The sequence below is a fragment of the Podarcis cretensis genome (genome assembly GCF_951804945.1).
Source record: "Podarcis cretensis genome assembly, chromosome: 3".
NCBI lineage: Eukaryota > Metazoa > Chordata > Lepidosauria > Squamata > Lacertidae > Podarcis > Podarcis cretensis.
In genome coordinates this window covers 42,110,444-42,137,119 of record NC_137172.1, presented here as the reverse complement: position 1 = coordinate 42,137,119, position 26,676 = coordinate 42,110,444, and the positions used below count along the sequence as shown (strand labels likewise).

Sequence of the window (26,676 nt, the reverse complement as noted above, 5' to 3'; positions counted from 1 at the left end):
TACCTGGACACTGAGGTCCAGCGCTGAGGGCCTTCTGGCAGTTCCTTCACTACGAGAAGTGAAGTTACAGGGAACCAGGCAGAGGGCCTTCTCGGTAGTGGCACCCGCCCTGTGGAATGCCCTCCCACCAGATGTCAAAGAGATAAACAACTATATGACATTTAGAAGACATCTGAAGGCAGCCCTGTTTAGGGAAATTTAGAATGATTGATGTTTTAATGTATTTTTAATCTTTTGTTGGAAGCCGCCCAGAGTGGCTGGGAAAAGCCAGCCAGATGGGTGGGGTAGAAATAAATTATTATTATTACTATTATTACTATTATTACTATTATTACTATTATTACTATTATTACTATTATTACTATTATTACTATTATGGGTTTGAGTCTCACATTGGGCAAAAGATTCTGACATTGCAAGCAGTTAGACTAGATGACCTGTGTGCTTCTATGTTAAAAACTAAAGGATTAGGACAAGAGTCTCTTACCTCCTGCAGCTATAAAATTATCACTTTCAAAAAGAAATGTCTTTTAAAAATAGTTTTGGGAACTGCAAATAACATTTTCTGTTTTAATGCATATTTTAGGGCAGGTTCAAGCTGTACAAGGAAGAACCCAGAATCAAGGTATGTCCTAACTTAAATGGATATATATTTTCTTCATTTAAGCTAAGTTTAGTTTAAAGTAATCATATTTACTAATTACAATTTATTCAAGTTTATGTATTGACCAGTAAAATATTTTTAAAGCATTCAGAGGCAGTTCCAGCCATGCAAGTAACAGAAATATCGCTCGACCTAATACAGGTAAAACCTTCATATGATTTTAAAAATGTTTTCCGGTTATAAAAAGCAGCAACCAGAGCCCACTCTTAAAGACGTTCTCTTGGAAGTTAGTTTCCCTGAGTTACCTACAATTACTACTTAGGAAATACGCCTAAGAGATACTGGATACAATTTAGCCCAAGTTAAGAATTTTAATTCCCTGCTATTTCAGTAGAAGATATTGAAACACATGCTCGACTCTCCCTGTGAAATCGCTGGGATTTAAAATAAAAAGATTTGGCTGGATTGCAGCCATTCTGATTTTGCAGCATTTCTGTATTGTTATTATTTATTAAACTTATATACCACCCTATACCCACAGGCCTGTAGTGGTCTGCTAGTTATCCTCTAAAGTTCAAACTACTTGAGTCAAGTTATTTTGTAGGAGTTGAAATCCATAACCCATTTACATTGCCAGAGCAGTTCTAATAAAGTGAACAGGACTGACCTGATTAAATTATGTATAGATTGCAACCCAAGCCCAAGAAACGTCAATTGACTTCCGTGTGACATTATGATAGCATTTCAGGCTGTAAATGCTAAGGGGCAGAGTGCCCATCCTATTAAAAATTGCTGAAGCTAAACTGTCTTGACGTACAGGGAAGTCCCTATTAATACTACCCCCATTTTAAAACTGGTGGTTCTTAGGTAATGAAATAGACTCGCCAGAATTATGCCTCTGTGTATTAAAGTTGACCCTTTTGACAAACCACACAGGTCTTCAACGGCAAGAGCCAATTGTCTCATTCCGGAAGCCTTCCACCTCTCCTGCCAATCTGGGTAAGTGTTTCCCATAAATCAAGGCAGATTTTGACAGGATTTGTCACCTAGATTTCTCTGGGCTTGTTAGTCTGATCCAGAAGCACTACTTCCTCTCACCTCGTATGCAAAAAATCTATTGTTTTCAACAGAGCAGTGCTTGAGTCATCTGAGTATTCTTTTACACCCAGTTCCCTATTTCTGGTGCTCATTTCAGGCAGTTTCCTATATATGCAGAATAAACTTTAGTCTTGATTAAAGTATTGTTTCTAAGGGCCTGGTGTTTCATTACAGATCTGTACTGCAACATATTCTTGACATGATCATAGTGCATTAGTAGTGGGTTTAGCCTGCTTTGGTTTGTTCTGCAGTGTTTCCCAAAGCTACCTATCACATTATTGCTATCTGGAGGGGCCGTATTGCAATAAAAGCAAAAGCAAAAATAAATCAGAACATTTCTGGTTTAAAAAGCTATGGGATTTCATCAGGAAGTGGCAGGATATGGGGTTATTGGAAATAAAGCAAAAACCAAAAAACCTTTGCAGATGCAAACAGTATTGAAAAGGAGGTCACATATGACTGCCCCAATAGCATCATGAGCACAAATCACCCGTCTCACATCACAGTATCTGCCCAAACACTGGAAATTGAGGCTGACAAAAAACAACACAAAAGGCAATTTCCATAGTGCATCAGCCCCTTCTTTGAGAAACAATCATTAAAAGAAATGGGACAAGCCAAAGACCCAGGAAACAGCTGGCTTGTCACTTTTTTGTTGTTGGAACAAACAGTATGAAGAAAGCCACATAAGTACCCTCCTCAAAAGTTCATGTCAAAACTAAAAAAAAAATTCATTTGTTTCTGGCACAGAATGTCTCTTAACTTAATATTTCACTTAAGGAAGGATCTGTCATATCCATGTCATGCTCTATTTATTCTGCTTCTTACATATACTTCTGCTTATTCTCACATATACTTCATTTTACAAAGTGTCTCGCCTAAAGGAACAGCATTTGTTCTGTTAACTTCAGATTGGTTTGGGTTAGTGGTTTGCTTTTGTTTCTTTTACTTTTAAGTAATTACTGTTTTTCCCCTCTTGTGTGTGGAAGCTATAGAAACAGACTCGTGGAAACTGGGATCAAGCCTTTTTGACACAGGTATGTTTTCTAATCACCAACTCTGTCATTTTAAGGCTTTCGATTGGAGCTCCATCTTTACCTGCCTCACACCAGACGTAGGTGGGTGTGGCTTGGAAGAAACAGCCTCATAAGCCAAATTAGCACCCCTAATTGCAAGACCTAATTAAGTCCACAGACTAGAAGCTCCCCCACTTGCTGCTTTAGGAAGAAATTACAAGGCCCTTTTTACATGAGAAGCATTTGCATGCTATATGCAAGAAATCTACCTCTATGATCATCACACACATTATAAACTTCCACAGAACTGTTGTGAACGGTGGCTATCCTGAGTATGAATTGGGCGAATCCACACTTACTTTTTGGCCTGGGCTTTCAAGGCACAGGTCTGCATTCAAAGCTATGTGTCCAAGCACTCTTTCTTTTGCAATTCAGTTTGGGTTTCCAATGGATTGGTATTTGTGCCAATTCAATGGTGAGGAGTGGGTTATTGCGGGGAAAGCTCCAGAGCAAAAAACAGAGCCACTCAGACATGGAGCTTTAAAGTATGGACCATGCCTGGAAAGTGTGGAGGAAAGGGTGGACAAGCCCTGACAGGAGCAAATGGAATGTAGGAAAAGAAAATTGCATTTATTATTATTATTATTATTATTATTATTATTATTATTTATACCCCGCCCTCCTCAGCCGAGGCCAGGCTCAGGGCGGCTAACACCAAATATATAATACATTCAAAACAATTAGTTTAAAATACAATTTGAATCACATTTAAAATCAAAATAAAATTAAGTGGGAACCCACGAATCACAACCATAGGGGTAAGGAATTAAATAGGGACGCGGGTGGCGCTGTGGGTAAAACCTCAGCACCTAGGACTTGCCGATCGTCATGTTGACGGTTCGAATCCCCGCGGCGGGGTGCGCTCCCGCTGCTCGGTCCCAGCGCCTGCCAACCTAGCAGTTCGAAAGCACCCCCGGGTACAAGTAGATAAATAGGGACTGCTTACTAGCGGGAAGGTAAACGGCATTTCCGTGTGCTCCCCAGATGCAGCTTGTCACACTGGCCACGTGACCCGGAAGTGTCTCCGGACAGCGCTGGCCCCCGGCCTCTAGAGTGAGATGAGCGCACAACCCTAGAGTCTGGCAAGACTGGCCCATACGGGCAGGGGTACCTTTACTTTACCTTTTAAGGAATTAAAAGCTCACCAGGCCCGGCCACTCGTGCTGGTCCCATATGGAAAGAGCTGGTCCCATATAGAAAGAGCCAAGGAGGCCACTTATATACAGGGTCCTATAGAAAGAAGGGAGTCAGACTGGGCCCGGACCATAGGCCTGGCGGAACAGCTCCATCTTGCAGGCCCTGCAGAAGTATGTCAAATCCCGCAGGGCCCTGGTCTCTTGTGGGAGAGCGTTCTACCAGACTGGGGCCAGGGCTGAAAAGGCTCTGGCCCTTGTCAAGGCCAGTCTAACTTCCTTGAGGCCCAAGACCTCCAAAGTACCATATTTTTTGTCCCATAGTACGCTCCATCCCATAGGACGCACCTAGTTTTTTTGGGGGGAAATAAAGGAATTTTTTCCCCTTTATTTCCCCCCCAAAACCAGGTCGGGGAAACCGAACCAGGTCGAGGAACAGTGGGATGGCGGCGCTGCGCCTCCCTGCTGTCCCCCGAGCTTGTGGGGCTGGCCGATGTCTGCCCGGCGCGCGGGGCGCTCTGCTTCAGTGCGCCCTGCCCGCCCGGCGGCAGGCTGCTATCCGCAGTGTGGGGAGCCCTGAGGGGAACTCCTGCAGGGCTCCCCACGCTGCGGATGTCTGCCCGGCGCAAGGGGCGCTCTGCTTCAGGGCGCCCCTCGCGCCGGGTGGCAGGCTGCTATCTGCAGCCTAGACAGCCCTGCGGGAACTCCCGCAGGGCTGTCTAGGCTGTGGATGTGTTCCCGAAGCGCCAGGCGCTCTGCTTTCAGCGTGCCCAGCGCTCCGGGAAGCAGGCTGCTATCCGCAGCCTAGACAGCCCTGCGGGAGTTCCCGCAGGGCTGCCTAGGCTTCGGATGTTTTCCTGAAGCCTGGAGAGCGAGAGGGGTCGGTGCGCACGGACCCCTCTCGCTCGCCAAGCTTCAGCGAAAGCCTGCATTCGCCCCATAGGACGCACCCAGATTTCCCCTTCATTTTTGGAGGGAAAAAGTGCGTCCTATAGGGCGAAAAATACGGTATTATTGTTTGTGGACCTTAAGGTCCTCCGCAGGCCGTACCAGGAGAGGCCTATATTAAGCTATGGCAAGATAGGCAATTTGTTTTCATATTTAGGTCTGCATGTGTGTGCTATGAAATGAAGCCTTTCTAAAAATCAGAAAGCAGAGAGTCACAGCTGAAACGTGAGGTTGGAATGATGAATCTGCAGATGAGGGGTCAACGTTATGGAGGATCCTGCCATACATGAAACAGAAAGGGATTTTAACTTAATCTACCCAAAAGCAGATTCATCACATGAATCTTGCAGGTTGTGTAAGTCATTATGTTGCAGTTACTGAGTACATGTGCTTGTAAACACACCCTTAGTCCTATTCCATAATGTTTTAGCTATGCTTTGCCCTTTCTTGTTTGCTTAAGTGGGAGAGTTGTTGTGTGAGGATGGGCTTGCATAGGCAATGCATCCATATACACAGGTCAGAACAGCCAAAAAGTTTACATTTCCAAGTTGAATCTCAGCACATGTATCAGGATGTTAAGAGATTACCATCAACAGAAAGTAAAAACACTCTAAATGTTCAGGTGGATGTCTGGATACCTATTTGCAGGCAAGATTATTCATCACACAGCTTGAGGTGAGAAAAGGGAAATTTCCCAAGGGACCAGAATACAATAAAAAATTAGCTCAGTGATTAAGTTTGATGCATGCTGATTATGACTTCAAAGAGAATTATTTTTAGTTTGTATGTGACAAGTATTGCTTGAGTGGAGATTTAATGAGCCTGGACAGCTGTGACAACTCAGTGGTGAAAAAGCTTAATTGGCTTGCAGTGAAGCACCTAGGCAGAGTGAGGGAATATTCCCAAGACTGACAATACAGTCTTCAAGCCAGCCTGGGAACCTAGAAGGGCTCACTAGAAAGGGCTGTCTTTTCAATGTATTGACTTTTCTCAGTGATACAGGATGGGTGGCATTTTTATTAAAAAGAACTATATAATTATCTAATTGCATTCAAGCAGTGGCCTGAAAGCCAAGCTGCAAAGGAAAGACCTCCCTCTACAGCCTCAGCTTAAACTCATACAATGGCTGCGGCAGCAAAGTCAGAATGAGAATGCTCTCCCGACTCTTTTCCAGCTGTGAATCGGCACCAAATTCAAAAAGCACCAGACCAGCCACGAAAAGGAAGAATTAGGAGTGCAGCTAGAGCACACTCTCAGTGCTTTCTTTTCAGTTTTATCTTGTGAATTTACCTGTCCATGACACCTGGTGATGGATGGGGAGGGTAAAGGGCACGGATTGAGCCAAGCCATACTGTGAGGTGAAGATTTCCTACTGCTGATCTAATTTTCAGCTTTCTAGAGGTGTAAAGTTCAAATAAAGATAAACACCACATGGACCATGTTGTTCATGTTTCAAAATGAAATTGTTGTGGGGTAAATTCCACAGTGCATAAACTCAGTCTAATGTGCGGAACAGAGCCTTGTTAGCCCCATTTTGTGGTATGCCCCATTTTGTGGTATTCCCCAAAGTGCAAGAATACCTGGTGATAATTTACAGTTCATTGTGGCGAGACAAGAATTTACAGTTCATTGTGGCGAGACAAAAACTCCTTTCTATATTTCCGCATGGCACATGTAATTATCCCACCTCTTATATCAGCAAGTAGGGCTGTGAATTTTAATCAGTAGGTGAATGAACCACACATATAACAGCCTAACATCCAAAAAAGCTAGTAGCTACCACTATATCTCAGATGTATGTGGTACATTATTATTTATACCCTGCCCATCTGGTTGGGTTTCCTCAGCCACTCTGGGTGGTTCACAGCACATGTCAGAACATACTAAAACATCAAACATTTAAAACTTCCCAATACAGGGCTGTCTTCAGATGTCTTCTAAAAGTCCAATAGTTGTTTGTTTCCTTGACATCTGAAGGGAAGGCTTTCTACAGGGAGGGCTCCACTATTGAGAAGGCCCTCAAAAATATGATGGTGTCATCATCTCATGCCCTTTGCATTTAATAACCAACTGTGTCATTATTGATCATTCCAGGTTTCAGTTCCAAGGAAGATGTGGTCCCCAAACCCCTGGAACCAGTTTCACAGGGAAACCCAAGTATGTGCACCAGCCAAGTATTGGCACCAGCGAGTCTGCCCTTTCAAAATTTCGACCACTGGGAGGAAGGCAGAGCCTTCTTAGAGGGCTTCCGCATTGTGATTTCTGGGGGAAGGGAAAGAATGGATGTATCAGGGCTCAGGAGAGTGCAGGGCCTCATCACACTCCCAAAGATGTCATCCGGGTTGCAGTGGAATCCACATTTTGATAATGAACTTGAGGGGGGGGGGACTGAGTGGGTTCTTGTTTTGTTTTTAATTAATTTTTGCTGAATCCATTCCAAAGTTAGCTGAAGAGAAATCACCCAGGACTAGTTACTGGTTTTTACTTCTGCAGACTGAGCTGCTGTTTAACCTAGTTGTGATTTTCAAGATAATATAAAGGGGATGTTTGAGGCATACATTTGTAAGAGCTGCAAAAGTTTGCCTAAAAATTCAGTGAAGCAGCTCAATCGCTTTCTAAATCCGGCCCGCAGACAGTCCGAGAATCAGCGTGTTTTTACATGAGTAGAATGTGTCCTTTTATTTAAAATGCCTCTCTGGGTTATTTGTAGGGCCTGCCTGGTGTTTTTACATGAGTAGAATTTGTGCTTTTATTTAAAATGCCTCTCTGGGTTATTTGTGGGGCATAAGAATTCGTTCTCCCCCACCCCCAAAATATAGTCCCCCCCCCACAAGGTCTGAGGGACAGTGGACCGGCCCCCTGCTGAAAAAGTTTGATGACCCCTGATCCTGGTCCCCTATCCTTGGCCTGATGCCATGGTAAAACCATCAGGGGTTCCTGAGCAGTCATTATATATATTTGATTATACAGTAAGGTTTCTTTTTTTCTGACCCAATATAGAATTCTATTTAAAGTGACACTTTATCCTAACTTACGGATTGAACTGCTATGTTGTTGGACTGCAGTTCCAATATCCATGAACACTGATTATTATGCTGGTTGGAGCTGATGCGATTTGGAGTTCAGCATCTGGAGGGCGGCAGATTCCCCATTCCTGTCTTAAAGTACAAACACAATTGGAGAAAAAGCTATCTGGTGTAGGGAAGCATGGAGGTTTTTCTGCCAGGCAAATCAGAATGAGAGTTAGTTTATATGCAAGGGTAGTGGGGGTTTTTTTACAATACAATATCATAAGAACACTGCCATTTTACTAGAAAGAGAGGTGCCAGAACTCACTATGAATGCCTCCTTCATTGTCTTAGAATGGCAATGGCATCCACCTGAGAGGTGCCAGAACTGAGTTCTCCATCAGACCAATGGTCCAGCATCCTGTTCTCACAGTGGCCAACTAGATGCCCATGGGAAGCTCACAAGTAGAACTCAGGCTCAGGAGCACTCTATCTGCAACTGATATTCAGAAGCACACAGCTCCAGCTGTGGAGGCAGAACATAGCCATCATGGGCCACAAGCCTGTTTATCCTCTCTCCCTGCCCCAGAGGGATTAATTTCATTCTCAAAACATGCCCTCCTATTTATTACTCTTAATGCCATCAATATCACTCTTAGATTATGGCTACTCAGGGTCAAAATTTATGAATCACCTTTAAATAGCTACAGGAAAGTGCTAATTTTCCTCCTAAAATAGCAAGGCGGGTGTATCTGCCTCACCAGGTTTTATCACAGTTCTCCGCAAATAATTACTGGATTTTGTCAGGGGTTTATACTTCTGGAGCCAATCTTGTAATGAAAGGAATGCCATGCAGGAGCCAGGAACAATCTCAGCACACAGTACAAATCCTGATTCGGAGTAAGGAAGTTGGAACACACTCGGAACAAGATTACTCACAAAGAGTTTTGTAAAGGGCATGGGGAATCTTTGCAAGCCTGGCACCTCTTCAGTGAAATATACCTTTATTGGCACACCTGTCTTGGTGGGAGCAGTTTCAAAGAAACAAGAAGCCTGACTAGGAACAAAAACCATTAATTGCCATTTAAGCTTATCCAAATGTTGATCCCTTTCAAGGAAACGAGTATTTTCTCAGCAGCTTAGAGCAAAAGAAGAATAGACTGCTATTTCTTGAAGACATCCCTTGCAGGTCAGAATGAATAAATTTGGTTATTTAAAAAAAATAGAGAGAAGAGGTTGCTTTAACTTTGGGTGTCTGTCTACTGTTCTGCGAGCCAAAATAGCAAGATGACTGAGGACACGTGCATTTAAAAGACTACAATCAAGTTTTTAAATATCCAGACTGGAGAGGCAGATCTGAAAGCCACAAAGGAGATTATCATTCTTTGAATTACTTCCATGTCTGGCAAAATAGCAATTCCCACTTCAATAAAGAAGGAGATTTTTTGTTTCAGCACTAATTAAAGAACACTTTTTGTATGGGGGGGGGTTTTGTTTTGTCCTCCCCCCCCCCCAAAAAAAAAATAGCTATACAAGTCACAATGCAGGAATAGAGAATACAACCACAATGCACACTAAAATGCAGGAAAGAAAGAGAGGTACTCAGTGTGGTAAAACTTTCATGTGGTAAGACTGCTGCTGGACTGTACCACTTCAGACTTGGTGAGAGGGGGGTAGAACAGTTGAATGCTCCTTCCTAGAAAACACACAGTGCATATAGAAAATTAGCAGAGAGGAGAAAATTCTACTGCCGCTAACTCACAATATGCTCATCTTATAGGCACAAGGAAAATGTTGTTTATTAGTTTGGGTTCGTTCTGTGGAGGCACAACTAATTATTCAAACTCATACCACCATCCTGAAGTAGCTCAGTCCGCATGAGTCACATATAAATAATTGCTTGTCTAAAGTGCCTCTGAAGTCCAAGTCTTGCAAAGTTGTCAAATCTTACATAGTCATTTAATGACATGATTTGAATATGACTGCTCCTGATGTATTCAAATAGCCCACATGAAGCTCAACTCTCTTATACATCTTCTGAGAAGTTGGCCTCATTAGATTCAAATGGGATTTAGTCCCAGGTAAGTGTGCATAATGGGACGCAGGTGGCGCTGTGGGTTAAAGCCTCAGTGCCTAGGACTTGCCGATCGAAAGGTCGGCGGTTCGAATCCCTGCGGCGGGGTGCGCTCCCGCTGCTCGGTCCCAGCGCCTGCCAACCTAGCAGTTCGAAAGCACCTCTGGGTGCAAGTAGATAAATAGGGACCGCTTACCAGCGGGAAGGTAAACGGCGTTTCCGTGTGCGGCTCTGGCTCGCCAGAGCAGCGATGTCACGCTGGCCACGTGACCCGGAAGTGTCTCCGGACAGCGCTGGCCCCTGGCCTCTTAAGTGAGATGGGCGCACAACCCCAGAGTCTGTCAAGACTGGCCCGTACGGGCAGGGGTACCTTTACCTTTACCTTTAAGTGTGCATAATAGGACTGTATTCTTAGTGTATGTGGGGACTCCTAAAAGTGCCTTCTGAGCTAAGCTTTCCTTTCAAAGGTCTGTGGGATTTCAAAGTGGCCTGTATCAGCTGAGATAGCAGAAGTAGAAGGAAGAATCATAGAATTATGGAATTGGAAGGAACCCTGAGGATCATGTAGCCCAACCCCTTGCAATGCAGGAATATTGCAGTTGTCCCATATAGGGATCAAACCTTGGCAGATTGGGAACCATTGGTAGATATGGATGCAGTCTGCAGTAGATCGTTAAGGGTTTCTGACTTCTGATTGTCAAACCATAGCAACAGCCAAACAACTTTCCCCACCTAGATTAGCCTGCTGAAATGAAGTGGACCAGGAGAAGAGAACTTTTGGGTTTAAGGACTGTAAACTTGGTTCAGTTCTGGTAATAAAAACACATTTCAAAGCTTGGACTGTGCTCCAAGGCACCATGTTCATGTGCATATCTTTATACTAAATTCTGGTTGGTAAAAATTGGGGGGGGGGGGTTGTGGGGGGAAGAAAAGTAGATTAAACAATCCTGAAGTTTCCCCAGCTCTGTGGATGGAATGTTTACAGAAACAGAATTCTTTCTGAACAGAAACAGAAACACTAGTTCTTCTCTACTTGCCAAGTAGGGTTATTGTTATCTATGTCAAGTGAAGCTTTGTAATCTTTGGTAAATTCTGTGAATGATTGAGTACATGCTCTCTTATCATGGTTTGAGGTGTGTTTTTGTAGTCATGCAGGAAAAACACAAAAAATATGCAAAAGGACCTCCAAAGTTACTGTAATCTTTTCTTTTTTTCAGATTGCAAAGTTGATTTATCCTTCTTGATAGATGGCAGCTGGAGCATTGGCAAGCGCCGCTTTCAGATCCAAAAACAGTTCCTCAAAAATGTTGCTCAAGCCCTGGATGTGGGCCCAGCTGGTCCTCTTATGGGCATCATCCAGTATGGGTAAGAGAGTATGATGTATTTTCATAACATCTGTGCTGCCTAACATCCATCTCCATGTCTGTGGCAACACCACAGGAACTTCTTGTGGCAAATTACTTAATACACTTTTTTTTGGTTCTACAAATTGAAGCAGATATGTATCTCACATTGCTAGACTGCACCAGCACTGCATCATAAAAATCATATATCTTAAGTTAGGGCCTTGTTGGCTTATTTGATATATCTATATCCAACTATGGTCAAAATCCAGTCTTAATCTCCATTGTCAGAAAAAGATTTCCAAGTAGAGATTCTTGATTGTTCCACAACCTTTCTGCAGATCACTTGAATGGAGTGTGTAGACCACCATTTGAGAACCTCTCTAATAGCCCATACTTCAGGGATTATGTGAGTCCAACAACACTGGAGGAGACCGCAGGTTCCTCACCCCTCACCCATCAAGGGCAGTTGCCCCACCTACAAACATTTTTTTTGTCAAATAATTGATTTTAAAAAGCAGCCACAAACGTAAGTTTCACATATGACATGTTTACACATTTCTATGAAAACACAGGAAATATTCATGTGAAATTACTATAAATTACAACTAGTATCATTAATGTGTTAAGAGTTAGTGCCATATTGTGTATGAACTTATTTTCCTGGGGATAACACAAAACGAAACTGCTCCATTTTCATTTTACGAATAGTGATGACCCTTCAACTGAATTTAACTTGAAGACCTATACAAACTCTAAGGATCTGCAAAATGCCATAGAGAAAATACTACAGAAAGGAGGATTGTCCAATGTTGGTATGTATCCTGCACAATACATCCACAGCTAATCAGTTTAAGAATCAAAAGATGTTGGTATGCTAGATGTTCTAGGCAGATTGAGGTCAAGACCACAAACTGTCCTCACTCATTTCTGGTTCCTCTTCCCTTAGTTTGGAAAATACTTTGTCTTCCAGAGAATCAGGATTTAATATCTGAAAGTTTTCTCTGAATAGCTTGTCCCTTTCACAGTGCAAATATAGCAGATTGGTGAGACACCAACCACCATAGAGTTCCAAACAGAAATTAAAATGCCCAATACCTTAGTCAGTGCTTTTTTTCTAAAAAAAAAAATATTTAGGGGTACTACCATTTTCCTACTCATATTGAAATACTGCCCCTCATTGAGGCCAAACTTAGATTCACAAAACGTTTAGGGGTATGTGTACCCCTGCTCCCCCCTCCAGAAAAAAAGCACTGACTTTAGTTCAGTATCCCTTATTGCAAATCTATTCCCTCTTTCGGCTTTTAAAACATATCAGGCAGAAGTTAGAGACACATTTGACCAAGCAAGCAAGCAATACAAGAAGATTCCATGGTAGGTTCCGTTATTGGAAGAGGGATTGCATGCAGATGTGGGATGTGAATGCACAAATGAGATTTGCATCAACTTTGTTATGCACATTTGGATGTGAGGCAACCCTTTGACATCACATGGCTCTGGTGGGGGCATATATGTCCATTTCCATGTGGATAGAAAAATGTATCCTCAACCAGTGACTTAGATTGAATGTGCATTGTTGCCTGTAACTAGATCTGGGCTACTGATGATTTGAGAGAATCCTCAATTTTATCATTTCTGTTGTTAGTTATAGACAATAATAGGCAAAACAATCATATAAATGGCAAGGAGCACAGGTTCTAAGAGATTTTAACGTTCTTTTTCATTGTTTTGCTCAGCAAGTTACAACTGTTACTTCCCCCCACCCCCCATCTTCATGCAGGGAGAGCGCTGTCCTTTGTTAACAAAAACTTCTTTGAGGATGCTAATGGGAACAGAGGTAGTGCACCCAACGTTGCTATAGTGATGGTGGATGGGTGGCCTACAGATAAAGTGGAAGAGGCCTCTCGACTGGCAAGGGAATCCGGCATCAACATTTTCTTTGTCACCATTGAAGGACCAGATGAAAATGAAAAGCAGAATGTTATTGAAACAAACTTTGTGGACAAGGTAAGGAGTACATTGGGATCCATCAAGAAAGAGGCAAAATTTCTTGATTCTGATGAAAGGTGGGATCTGAACTCTTCATCCCATGTAGGTAAGTCAATATAAAAATGAGACATCCTTGCCAGGCCAAAAACCCACAAGTATGAGTGAGCAAACTGGCTACCACTCTGCTCCAACAATGTCCAGCTATAGCTATATAGTTCTCTCTTTGAAATATTCACATGCTACAATAGTCACCATATTGAGACTCAATATGGCAAAGTTTTACAAGATCCCCGGTATAAACAGGATGCATCTATGTACGCTTAGTTCTTCAGTGGAGTCACACAGGGCAGATTATGAAGGTTCAGCAAGTGAGACTGCAAGACTCAAGCAATCAACGCACTTCAAAGCCTCAATCAAGTTGTGTAGTGTTAGATCATGTTTACTGAACGCTGTGTACTCTTGCCTCCAGTTTTCCTCCAAAACACACAAAAGTTCTGGATACACTTCAGTTAGAACTCATTCTCACAAGCTATGTAGTATAGGTCAGGTACTCATGACAAAATGCCTCTTCAACTGAGTGGTGTTAGTCTGGCATGTATGTAGTCTTTCCTGGAAGGTGGCAAATGAGCCCAAGTTCAGGAAGCAAAGTGGACTTTGAGAACTGTCCTTCAGAATACATCTTTTTTCTCCTCCCTCTGGACACCCTTTCAGATAATTTTGTGCACTTTCCACTGTGTCTGTGCCATGAAATACATTTCCTATGAACTTCAAAGCCCCTTAATGCCTTTAACCTGGGAAGCCTCCAGACTGAATTGGACTGGCTGATGGTCTCGATTTCCTTTAGATTTGAATGGGGGAAGAGCCACAGTAAGCCTCTGTGCACTTGCCAGACTGGGAAAGTAGAATGAGGCAAGAAGCCCTGCGTTCATACATAGTGACTTAATGGTAGCTGTATCTTAGAAAATGGAAATAACTTTAAGACATGAGAGCAAACACGCCTGCAATGAATGTTAAGCCTGTTGACAGAAGTAGAGTCAATTCAGATGCTTGTTTTGCAATGTGGCAGGTACTCGAGTAACAAGTATAAATGCAACAGTCTACCATTTAGCTGCCTTTAAGCTGGATGTAGACCTCAACATCTAAGAAACGATAAGGGCCGGTATTATTCAGCTGTGTTTTCTACCAGTTTGATGCAATACCAGTTTGTCTCATAAAAACGTTTCATACATAGGGACAGAGCTGTCGTAAGGTGAAATCAATGACTGGCAGTAATAGGTTGCCTCCATGAATTTTGCTGTAACTGTTCTTGAAATTCATTGCTTTTGTTTTCTCTCTTTCAGGCTGTGTGCAGGACCAATGGGTACTATTCCATCAATGTGCCCAGTTGGTTCAGCTTACACAAAGTAGTGCAGCAGTTAGTGAAGCGAGTCTGTGACTCTGATCGCCTGGCATGCAGCAAGACCTGTCTCAATGCAGCGGATATTGGATTTGTCATTGACGGGTCCAGCAGCGTTGGCACTGGCAACTTCCGCACCCTCCTCCAGTTTGTCGCTAACATCAGCAAGGAATTCGAGATTTCTGATACAGACACCCGCATTGGAGCTGTGCAGTACACATACGAGCAGAGGCTGGAGTTTGCCTTTGACAAGCACAGAACGAAGCAGGATGTCCTAAACGCTATCAAGAGAATCAACTATTGGAGCGGAGGAACCAGCACCGGAGCAGCCATCAACTATGCCTTTGAACAGCTCTTCAGCAAATCCAAACCAAACAAGAGGAAGATAATGATTCTTATTACAGATGGCAGATCATACGATGATGTCCGGGGGCCGGCTGCAGCGGCACATCAGAATGGTAAGCCAGAAGACCCTATAAACACCTATTTTAGGGGTAGGCAACCTGTAGCCCTACAGATGTCACGGAACTACAGCTCCCATCATTCCCAACCATAGCTTATCCTGGCTGGAGGTGATGGGATTTGGAGTCCTGCAACATCTGGAAAGCACTGAAGAACAGAAGAGTCCTGTTCCATCAGACCAAGGCCCATCTATGCCAGAACCCCTCATTTATTTTTAAAGAAGCTTTGCATAAAGCACCCAAACAATGGGGCTCTGGATCTAGAATATGGCATCTAAGTTTTGCAAGCCAGAAGTTCAAGTTTGGCATAATAATTTAAAAAAAGTAGTGTATTTGTATATTCTTGGTGAACATTAAGCCCTTCAATTTTTGAAACACTGGAAGGACATGTATGAGTCATTCAACAAGACAATAGGGAATAGGGAACAACAAGCCTGGAGATTGGAATGCCTCTTTTATTTAAGTTTAAACACCTCACCACTTCTGATAATATTTTTGGGCCCTTATACGGATATTACTTTGAATGCAATATTGTTTCAGATAAGGCATTAACCTCATTATGTACTCATGTTTATCACTTCAGGAGTCATAGCCTATTCAGTAGGAATTGCATGGGCTGCCCAAGATGAGCTGGAAGCCATTGCTACTGACCCTGACAAAGAACACTCCTTCTTTGTGGACGAGTTTGACAGCCTCTACAGATTTGTTCCTAGGATCATCCAGAATATTTGTACCGAGTTTAATTCACAACCACGGAACTGAAATCAGCAGCAGGCTCCAGGAAACACTGCATCACTACATGAGAAAATGTTCGGCAAGCAATGCCAGCCAGGAGGCTCAAAGGCATCTGTGGCTAAGAGCCAATGTCAGCTCTATTCTCCATGCATGGCAATAATGGGTGTAGACTGATCAATCTCCTTCCCCCCACCCTTGCTGGTTTCAAAACTGATTCAGTAGAGGAGCTGGCTACAGTCCTTGGTTAGATAATTCACTTGACTCAAATCTATAGTTTGGAGTCCACATAGAATAGGAGACTTCCACATAGAATAGGAGACTAATAGGTCTAAGGCTGTAACCCAGATGCACTGGACTTAATGGGCATGCCGGAGATGGCATTTGTTGGGTACCACCCCATTTCGACTCTCCAGTGATGCAGAGGGGAGTAAATGGCTAACCAACAGCTGGCTTTAAAATGTTGCATGGCGCTTTGGAACCCGGCCTTTAATTAAGAGTTGTTGGCAGACACATGAGGACAGGAAGCAAGCAAAGGACAAGAGACTACAACAAGCAGGGCAGATCAGGATTTGGTTCTAGGGGGAAAAATCAGTATCAACAAAGATGGAGTGTGGCACTCACACCAGCTGTCCACAATTGCTTTGTTGGGCATAACAGCACAAGTGTTGAAAGAATAGTTTGGGGAAAATTGAAGCTTACAGATTGTTTAATTACACATCACAGAACGTTCAACTGAAGTTAGTTGCAATGCAGGCCAGGCAGACAGAGTCTGTAACCTGGCACCAAAAGAGCAAGGCAGTAAATTATATATATGGTTCCTACCAGTTTCCTTCCTGTCTTCATAAACGAGCCCAGAGAGCAGCTTCCCACATGCCTAGTTCAGTGACATCATATTCCTTCCATCTCTTCAGATTCTAAAATCAAGCCTCCGCCTAAGACGGAATCTGCAGTTTTTACAGATGCTTCTAGGGTTGGTGCTGTGATGCATTACAAAAAGCATCAGTGGCAATCTATTATTTATTCTATATCCCATGAGCCAGAGTATTTATCATTGGACATCAGCATCAAATGCCCTCTGCTGATTTTACAACTGCTGTCACAAGCAACAGACCCTGTCAATTCTCTTTGATTTTAATATATAGCTATTAGCACTCAGGCCCAATAATAGTTTTATCAGCAATTTGGTCCTGAAGTGGGCCTTTGGTGTGTTGCATAAGATGTCAAATAGATGTTTATTCCTACTCTCTGCTTCCTGTTCCACAAGAGAGCTTGTTCTCTTACCCCATGACTGCTAAGTTTACTCAGGAGCCTTTGGAGAGTGATCTTATGATCTTTTAAAAGGTCTTGAGTATTCACTAGGCTTCCCATATGTCAGGAAAATCCCTGACATATCCAGGTTTTCAGGTGCAAATATGGCATCAGGGGGAATTTTGCCAGCAAAATACCAGAGAAAACCCAGGTGTTTATGCACCACAGTGTAAACAGCTCCAAAAGCTTAAAATGACTATTTTGGGGGGAGGTTTCTCCCCCAAAAGCCCAACAATTTTGGGGTCTTCCTGAAAAAAGCTCAACACCTTTGCAGGTGCCAGAAATTTTACTTTTTGAAATATGGCAACCGTGGTGCTTACTGTCTAGTGGACCACACCTATGTGCTTGTTGACAGGACACAGCCTTTAAAGAATTTGTTGCGAGTCAAAATATCAGTACCGAGGAGCATTTGGCTTTGCATATGGACTACAGCTACATGGTCAGCCTTGACTATTGACCATGCTGGTTGGGGTTGATGGGAAATGAAGCTCAGCGACAGCTGAAGGGTCCAAGGTTCCCTACCAATTGTGTATCTGCTAGTTGTATCTTTCATGTTTTTCATCAGTTTTCCTAGAACAGATGTTAGGTTTTTTGGCTTGTGAATTCCTGGATTTCCTCCCCCACAAGTGGTGCTGTGTTGCCTATTTCCCAGCTCTCAGGTACAGAGGCCTCTTACATATTATTACATAAGAGCAGCAATATCGCATCTGAGTTATTTTAAGAACTCTTGGGTGTCTACACCATCCAGGCTTGGAGATTTATTTTTAAATCGTCATTAGGACTTAGAACTTTATCTCATCATCATCATTTGCCTTGCCTCCCTGAAAAAGTCGGTTTATACATGGTATTTCTCCGCATCTTCTGCAACGAAGACAAGTGCAAAGAATGCAGCTGAATGCAAACATTTGCAAAGGATTTGTGGATGAAACATGAGTTTGTAAATATTATTTTAACTTTCCCCTCTCTGCACATGCACCTACATTAAAGAGCTTTTTAAAAAATAACTTGCTGTACCCTTTTGCAATAAAAGTTACAAAAAGGGTGTCCTAGATCTCATTTGCTTTGGAGGAAAAAGAAAGCTTACACAAACCCAATAAACCTTTCCCCCCCTAACTCCTGAAACTAAAGCCTGTGTATGGACTTTTTCCCTTGTAAAGAAGGCATGAGTAGACCCTTTTTGCTTCCTAGGATTGTGAACATCAGAAGCTTCCTGGTGCTGCATCAGATCCATTGGTTCATGTTGCTCAGTCTGGCTCTCCCAAGCACTCCAGGGTTGCCGCCTGGGTCTTTCGCAGCAATACTACTGGAAATCCTAAATGGGAGGGAGACTTTCAGTAAGTCAAGCATGTGTTCCACTCCAAGCTTGGACCCTCCTCAAACATCCAGACTGGTCCATTCTTAAATAACCTTATAATTCTGACTAGATGGACCACTGTGTTATTCTACATTGCATTAGTGCTGAAAGTTTTACAGTGGGATTAAAGTAATGGCTGAAGAAGCCTGCATTGCATTCCAATTGCATATTCTCAAGCTTACTTGTGTGCCAGGATTCAACCCCAACATGTTTTCATGGGCCTTAGTGCAGTGTATGAAAGTGCCTTCAAATGTGTTTACTCTCAGCAGTACTTTATTTACTTGCAGTATTTATGGTCCACATGCATGAAGCATTAGGGAAAGGGCTTCCAAATCAGTAAAGTGCTCTACATAGTTTTGTTTCAAAAAGAAAACCATAGAAATTATTTGTACTTCATAATCTGTGTGAAATATCCCATTCACTTCAGTATTAAAGTGCAATATAGAGCAACCCAAGACATTCCTATGTACTATCATTATTTGTTGATGGCTCAGGCAAGTTACAAGCATCAGTATTTTCAGCTTTAGCAATTAATTCACAATTAATTCCAAGAGAATGGAAGTGTCTACTTATTACATCACACAGTTTTCTCTTGTGACAAGGCAGAACATGTGTTTTTTTAAGGGAGAACCACCATTTTGACACTTTAATCCAGCAGCCCTCAATGCAAACTGCAATCTGTTTTGTATTTAGCAGATCCTTAATTAATTTAGCCTGCATAACACATGCTGCATAAATAACTTTTTTTAAAAAAAAAAGAATACTCCCTTGTTCTGCCAAATACCCAACTTAATTAAGAGTTCTGGAGAATTCAAATACTTACTACTTTAAGATATTCTGTTTGATACGGATTAAAAGCGTTTTTTAATTTAAAAGTGCTTATAAACTGCTTAATGTTTTAAAAAATCTAAGTGGTGTACAACATAACAACAAAATAAAAATAACATAAAAACAAACAAAAACAGGAATTCAAAGAAATAATTGCCCTATGGCAGCTTTTGATATTTTTCTTTTCCAGTGGACCAACATGGTTACCTCTGAGTTTTCTGAAGTAAAAATGTAATTCATAAAGTCTGTGGAGCAAATGATGACATATAAAGAGGCTTTTTTCACCTATGGCTTGTATTTTTGGAGAGGTTCCATAAACTGTAATATACATTTAGAACACACACAAAGATGTTGAAAAATAGTATTTATTAGCACCCAATTTACATAAATACATAGTACAAAGGACATTTATTTGCTGCGGTAATATTTAGTAAAGCTGCTCTGTATAGTGTTACTTCAGGAAGGTCCATTTGATTTTACTCAACATAGAATGTAGGTACTGTACACAGAAATTCACTTTGCAACTCTTCAGTGCCACTGCCTTCATTAGTACCTCAGCACTGCCTCATTTATGTGAGGTATTAACAGAAGTTATTTTTGTATTTAATAATGAGAACAACTTTCTCAACCTCCAGAACAAATTTACTCAAAATCTTCCACAAACTGCTTTGCTGTTCTTTACTTTTAAAGGCAGTTAAATATTAAAAGACTGAAAAACAAACAAAAACTAGGTACTATTGATGCTTTTACAACTTATCTGGTTTTAAGAAAATTGCGAAATATTGAAAATGGTTCTTCAAACACACATTACTCTGCTGCTAATGATTTTTGAACTTTTGGGGATGAAATAATGGTCTCTCAGAGGAAAGCAACAACCCTAGAGTACAAAGAGTCTTTTTCTGGTGAGAACTTCGTGCCTAAACTGTACTACCAACACTGCTTTCCCCATTAATGCTCAATCTTCCTAAAGCAATGAAAACAATGGCAACACTGATTCTCACCCCTAGATAACATGTTGGTCAAAATTTGGAAGAATCAATATATCACATTGTAACATTAAAACTTCCACATCAATACTAAGTTATCAATCCTATATTTACTGACTTGGGAATAAGCCCCTTTGAACGCAGTGGGGCTTATCTCATACGATTGCACTGTAGAGATTTTCCACCAAAATGACTATTCTGTATACAAGCAAAAAGGCTGATTGTATTTAACCAAAGAGTACTGTCACATGCTCATTGAGGAGCATCCCTCCATCTTTTACTACAAGAACTATTCTCGGTTGATCTATGAACAATATGCAACTTATTACCCATGATAAAGACAGGAACCATGAGGACAGGTGAGCATGACTGCTCTTAGAAAGATTGACTAGACTAAGCAACCAGCCATACTCTGTGGGTGCAACTGACCATTCATGCATCAGAAAATGGATAGTACACACCTCACACTGGTCCTAATTTAATCCACTCCACACATGCATTCTGTAGCTTATTCATATTTCAGCTATTCCCATATACACATCTATCTTGCTGCTATTCACAACATGATAAAAGCGTCAAATGTTATGATCCCTAGTAACCAGCTGGAACATTCCCTTGAAACAAAACACTATGCAAGTGCAGAAGGGTGGCTACTTCCATTAAGTTTCCACATCCCTTTTCAAAATTGGTTCCGATTTAAGTTCAACTGTATTTAAGCAATGGAAGCAAGGTATAGTTACCTTGTCAGGAATGAAGAACACACCTTGCACTTCCAGGCTACCATCAGCAGCCTCTACTTTAAAGATGAGAATGGGACTTTAAAATACAAGTGTTTAAAGAACAAGCAGTAAAAATCAAAATTATTTAAATTCAAGTGTCTTTAGTATTTGGAAGAGTAGGAAAAACCGCTGCAAGAGAACAAAAGCCAGTGGTGGCCTAGCAATTTTGCTAACATCTAGCATGGAGGCATGTATAAAAAGAAAACAGCTGGCCAACATGCGGAAAATACAAACTAAACTATTAAAAGAAATGGAGATGATCTCTCAATATATAAAACAAAGATTAATACAAGTTTTCTATCTAAAATACAATGTGTTGGCTCCAAAGTTGCATGGAGTAACATGCAGATCTAACTCCACCTCCGCAATGAGTTTAGTCAGTAAGACAAAGTATTCTAATATAGTTTCCTTTCCCTTCAAAAGAACTGCTATTGGTAAATCTGCCCAGCACACATTACTGTGAAATATTGTTGTCAATCTGTGTTTTCGGCTTGCAGAGTTTCAGAAAGCCAAGAACACAGTACAAGAGACCCTTTCAGTTAATTTGGGCTGCCCAGTTACAAGATGTTACATATTTTGTCTGGTTTCAAAAACTGTCCTGTGCTTTATATAAAATGGCACAGATGCTGTGGCACTAAAATCTGTGTTTATCATGGACATCTGACTATCGCAGGAAATATTTTGGAAGGTGTCCACCTAGAAGCCAACTTATATTTGAACACCAGTTCTAAAAGGAGCAAGAAAAATGGTTCAGTCTGAAACCTCCAATTATTCCTTATATAATTTGGTTGGTTTTCATTAAGTTATCCATGTAAGCAATGGTGTATTTTACTTGGCAAAAAGCTGTGTAACTTTTCTGAGTACTGGGACAAATATGCCGCAGAACTCACATCAAATTAGGAACTCCCCATTCAAACTGAGTGCAAAAAAGTTAGAATTCTCAGACCTCGTCCACTCAGAACCTAAAGGCAATTCTGAAACACTTAAGTTCTATGTCAACTTCAGTGTGTATCCAATACATGAACAGCAGAAAGCGTATCTTCTGATCAACTGCAATGTGAATTTATCAATCTATGCATGAAAAGCTTATTGGGGGAAATTGAACTTTTAAAATATACTGGCATTCACTATGCTGCAGAAGATTCTGATTTTTAAAACTGCTCCCCCCACCCCCAAGACTACTGAATCAGCCAACATTTTCATCACTGCTTAGGCCAAATGTATTGCTCTGTCTTCCTTTGGACCATATCAGCAACGCCGAGGGGGGTCTTGTTGTCTGGGCAGCCCAGGCCTGTGCCCTAGGGAGGTCACTTCAGTGCTGCTATCACAGTGGTTTGACTTCACCCCTGGGGGTGCACTCCACTGAATATACTCTATATGTCAGGGACGGGGGAACTTTTGCAGCTCTTCCGAGCAATACGCCAGTGGTGTGCAGGGCCAGAAATAAAAGTGGAAGGAGCAACAAAGGTAAATTTTACTTCACCTGCATCCAGAAAAGAAAGAGGCATTATCAGAGTTCAAGCACATATTCCTGCTAGGCAAAGCAGGAAGAGCGAGAGCTGGGGAGAGTTCCCAAGGCCAGGGAACAAGGATTGTAGGGGCTGCTTGGGCTCCCAGGTCTGAGATAACTCTGTTCTAAGCTCACAACTTGTCAAATTCATTGCGATGTAGATTCTAAGTAAGGGTTCAAAAAGGGTGCTTAGACTCTAAAAGTAAACCACGTAAGATTTGTCTTAATATGGCAACTATGAAGTTAAGCTGTTAAGTTAAGCTGTTCAATCTTCAATACATTTGACTTCAAAGTCGTTTGGTTAAAGACCTTAAGGTCAATCAAAGCACAAGAGCAGCATCTGGTACAACCTTTCTGGACCCTTTACACTTCATCTGATGCTGCCTTATACAGAGTCTGCTGATAATAACTGGTAGCAGCTCTCTGGTGACTTTCCCAGTCCCGATTCCTCAAATTATTGAACCTGAGGCTTTATGACAGAGATGTGTACCTATTCAGAATGTCAGTGAGGGAAGCTCTGCACACCAAGAACCCTCCCTGTGGAAAACCTAGGTCTCAAGAAGAGTTGTAGCCCAGCCTTATTCTTGAATATTTCTACTTGAAGGGTTTCTTGACGTGGGGTAACACTGAAATATTCAATTTCCTATCTGCATGCTGAAAAGATACATAACCAGAAGGGCTATATCACATACCTTTTCTGTCTGTGTGCAGTGCTTCTTATGTTTTTAAACTTCAGCATTTTCCTACATTTTTCACTGTATCTAAATCAGGGGTGGACAACTACTGGCCTTCCAGATGTTGTTGAACTCCTGACTCCCAACAATTCCAGCCACTATAGCCAAAGGTCAAGGATGATGGGAGCTGTAGTCCACCAACCTTTGGAGGGTTACATTAACCATACACTTGCACACACATGTAAGACTCTGACAAAAATCAACTATGCACAGTTGTTATGAGAATGTGCTGCAATGGGTGGGCCTTGGGATGAAGCACTATTTCCTTCCCACCCACCCACATATGCGTGGGAACTTTTTAAGCATCCGTTTGTGGTTTGTAACTGTCTCATCCAACTATGGCTCTGATCCCGGCTTGCAAAGCATCCATGTTTTGAACAAACCAGTGTTTCTCATATCCAGGAAAAAAATGGAAAATTGTGCTTTGTCAAGACTCTAATTTCCTCCCCTTGTTTACAAAGGAAGGAGGAAAGGGAGGGAAAGTTACGCTATGGTGTGTTCTTGTAACGAATGAGAGAAGGTACCTGTGGTACCTTGTTGGTTCACAAGTTTCTTCTAGAATTAAGCTCATGCATGCAGGTTCCCCGCTCAACGATTACAGCATCAGATAACGGGCATATGTACAACAGTTCCTCAGAGATCAAACCCACAGGCAGAACTTTGATATCGCTGGACATGATCTTAACATTCGAATGAAGGCAGCTCACCTGGCCAGCTGCAACAGGGTCATGTAAAGGCAAAAGGGGAAAGGAAAGAATGTGGTCTGGAGGTTAACCAAATGCTTATAAATCCACAATGGTAGTGCAACCCAATACTTGCAGATAAAGAGAATAGGTTAGTTATGGTTAGAAAGGGTCTTTTTCATCTCTAACTGAAGATAGCATCTTGAAGAAGTTATAATATTTGTGCACAGTACAATGCAGTCTATAGTACACAAGCAGAGAAGACTGACAGACACTAACAGAGTCTAGAGAAGAACACAAATACAGAGTCCACAACCTCGTGGTAAGGCTACATTTTTGTTTGTCAAAAGGCACCTCAGCCTCTAGCTATTTGCCTGTTTTTAAAGTCGCTTCACTTGGATCAGGAGCCCACTAAGCAGGACTGAACAACTTCCAATCCACATTTGAAAAGCAACTTTTTTCTTACATTCATAATTTAATCAAAATGGGAGTCTCCAAAATAAGCATGCTGGTCTATTAGTTGTATGTACAGCAATTTAAACATCAGCAACTATGTATTATATTGCTTAAGCAAAAAGCACAATAACCATACCTTTTATCCTTTGTACGCAACAAAGTCTGGAGAATTTTTAATACTAAAACATTAAAATTACCCATAGAATCTTCCCTTAAGACACATTTAATACATACTGTTTACAATTTCTCTTTCTATATATATATCTATATATATATATGTACACACACAATATACACAACTTTATGTATTTGTTTTTCTAAATAAATCTTTGCAATATCCTTTTAAAAATAAGATCACAGAGAGAAGGGATACATACACAGAAGTCACATATAGATAAGTATATTTGATGCAGTTGGTCTTTCTGCTTTGACTCAAAATTGGGGTTTAACGAACGCTGAACATTTTGAGATCTATTGGTAATTTTTTTGATTCTATTAAAGGGAAACATGTTGCACATCAGAATCTGCAAGAGTGGAAACTTCTACAAATAGGTATGCCACATATTTTTTGTACCAAATGCAGAAAACATGTTCAAACCTAAGGCTGGTAATGCAATGACAGAGAATAAATGGTTTCTTTTCTGGATTGTGTGGTAGTTATTCCTAAAAAAATGAAGTCATATTTTTTATGAATTCCAAATTCTTCCAAAAACCAATTCCAACCCATTGTGTCAGCAGTTGGGAATTGTAGTTCAATTATCTGGAGGGCACCAAATTGGTGAAGGCTGCTCTACACACCCACACCCCATGAAAACAGCTTCCTGCTGCTGTGGAGTTTGTAAATTTGGCAACCACGTTGGCCAACTCTACACCCTTTTCCTGCCAATCACCACCCTATTACAAGGGTGAGTACCAAGCAGAAAATCTCCTCCAGACAGGCCCCACCCACATGGTTGATTAAATAACTCTCTCACTAGTTATATACACACACTATTCTTAGCAGCCAAAGACTGAATCACAGAGAGGTCACTTCTATGCATGAGTGTGTGAGTAAGATTTGGAGAGGGGAGGGGTATCCAAGCAGGTTTATTCAAGATAATGAAAATTATTAGGATGCCAATAACATGCATTTCAACAGTAAGGCCTGTTAAAGCCTACACAGATATAATTTCTTGTTTACTGAAAAGGGAAGAGTTTCATAATTTTACTGAGCTCAGCTATGAATGGAAGAGTCATCAACATCTGAATTAAGCCTCATCCCTGTTGTAAACTGTGGTGCCAGTCACTTGTTAACAAATTCTTTCAAAGGCTTAAAATAAAACATACATTTTTAAAGCATTTGTTAATATCTGCTTTAATACAATTTAGGGAAACTGCATTCATATTTGATGTTTAAACCCAATCCACCTAATGTAACAGCCAGCAGGCTGAGACAAAATCAAGCCTTATTCTCCTGTACATCATTCAACCGTACAATACATAAAAAAAGAGAAGAAATAATATTTATATTGTATTTCTAAGAGTTACATCACCAAATTCAGGCTTATTTTACAGAAATATATGGGTAATATTCTCGAGGGGAAAAACAGGCAGAAAAGTTTCTATCTACCCACATCCTACAGAAATTGGATTTTCTGCTTCCTTATTGCCCACACTGGACTGCACATATTGTTAACAGAGGATCTCATTTTGCCCAAGGCCGGCCTGGACAAATACTGACACCTTCAAAAATAAAAACGGTTCTTCTGTATGGACCATTTGAAACAGAGGGTTTCCCAGCTCTCAGCACTAGCTGAGCTCATATAACCCAAGGAACCCCCTAATTTAGAAAAGAGCACCCTGAAAGAAAAGAAAGAAATATAACCCTAGACCATTTGCTAACATTCACTGAATTAAAGGGCATGAAGAGGAGGCTCTTGCCCTTGTCATTTGTACAGCTTGTTGTATATATATATACACACGGCAGCTAGAGAGGGAGAGAAATATTGCGTCATACAAAGACTTTAGCAAGCGCATCTGCTCCGGCACTGGCGATATAACATTTCGAGGGATGGAATGCTACGTCATGAATGGATTCATCGTGTTTCTTGCGATGAGCCGTAAACTCCTGAATGCAGGTCTTGCTTTCAAGGTTCCATAAGCGTATTGAACAGTCGTGGCCTAGGTTAGACAA

The 26,676-nt window shown here is 41.4% G+C and overlaps 2 protein-coding genes across 6 annotated transcripts in view; one reads left to right on the top strand and one right to left on the bottom strand.

Moving 5' to 3' along the window:
* VIT (vitrin) overlaps positions 1-20,064 on the top strand; it is a 47,056-nt gene extending 26,992 nt beyond the window's left edge. For 2 of the 3 annotated variants that reach the window (XM_079969493.1, XM_079969492.1), the window contains exons 9-18: positions 587-625; positions 749-805; positions 1,541-1,603; positions 2,692-2,739; positions 6,954-7,016; positions 11,159-11,306; positions 11,996-12,099; positions 13,065-13,291; positions 14,614-15,127; positions 15,714-20,064. In XM_079969493.1, coding sequence (XP_079825619.1) covers positions 587-625; positions 749-805; positions 1,541-1,603; positions 2,692-2,739; positions 6,954-7,016; positions 11,159-11,306; positions 11,996-12,099; positions 13,065-13,291; positions 14,614-15,127; positions 15,714-15,892 — 1,442 coding nt within the window. In that variant the 3' untranslated portion in view covers positions 15,893-20,064. The remainder of the gene's footprint in view (positions 1-586; positions 626-748; positions 806-1,540; positions 1,604-2,691; positions 2,740-6,953; positions 7,017-11,158; positions 11,307-11,995; positions 12,100-13,064; positions 13,292-14,613; positions 15,128-15,713) is intronic. The other variant, XM_079969494.1, reaches the window with a different exon arrangement.
* STRN (striatin) overlaps positions 19,705-26,676 on the bottom strand; it is a 52,733-nt gene continuing 45,761 nt past the window's right edge. For all 3 annotated transcript variants that reach the window (XM_079969482.1, XM_079969484.1, XM_079969483.1), the window contains one exon: positions 19,705-26,663. In XM_079969482.1, coding sequence (XP_079825608.1) covers positions 26,494-26,663 — 170 coding nt within the window. In that variant the 3' untranslated portion in view covers positions 19,705-26,493. The remainder of the gene's footprint in view (positions 26,664-26,676) is intronic.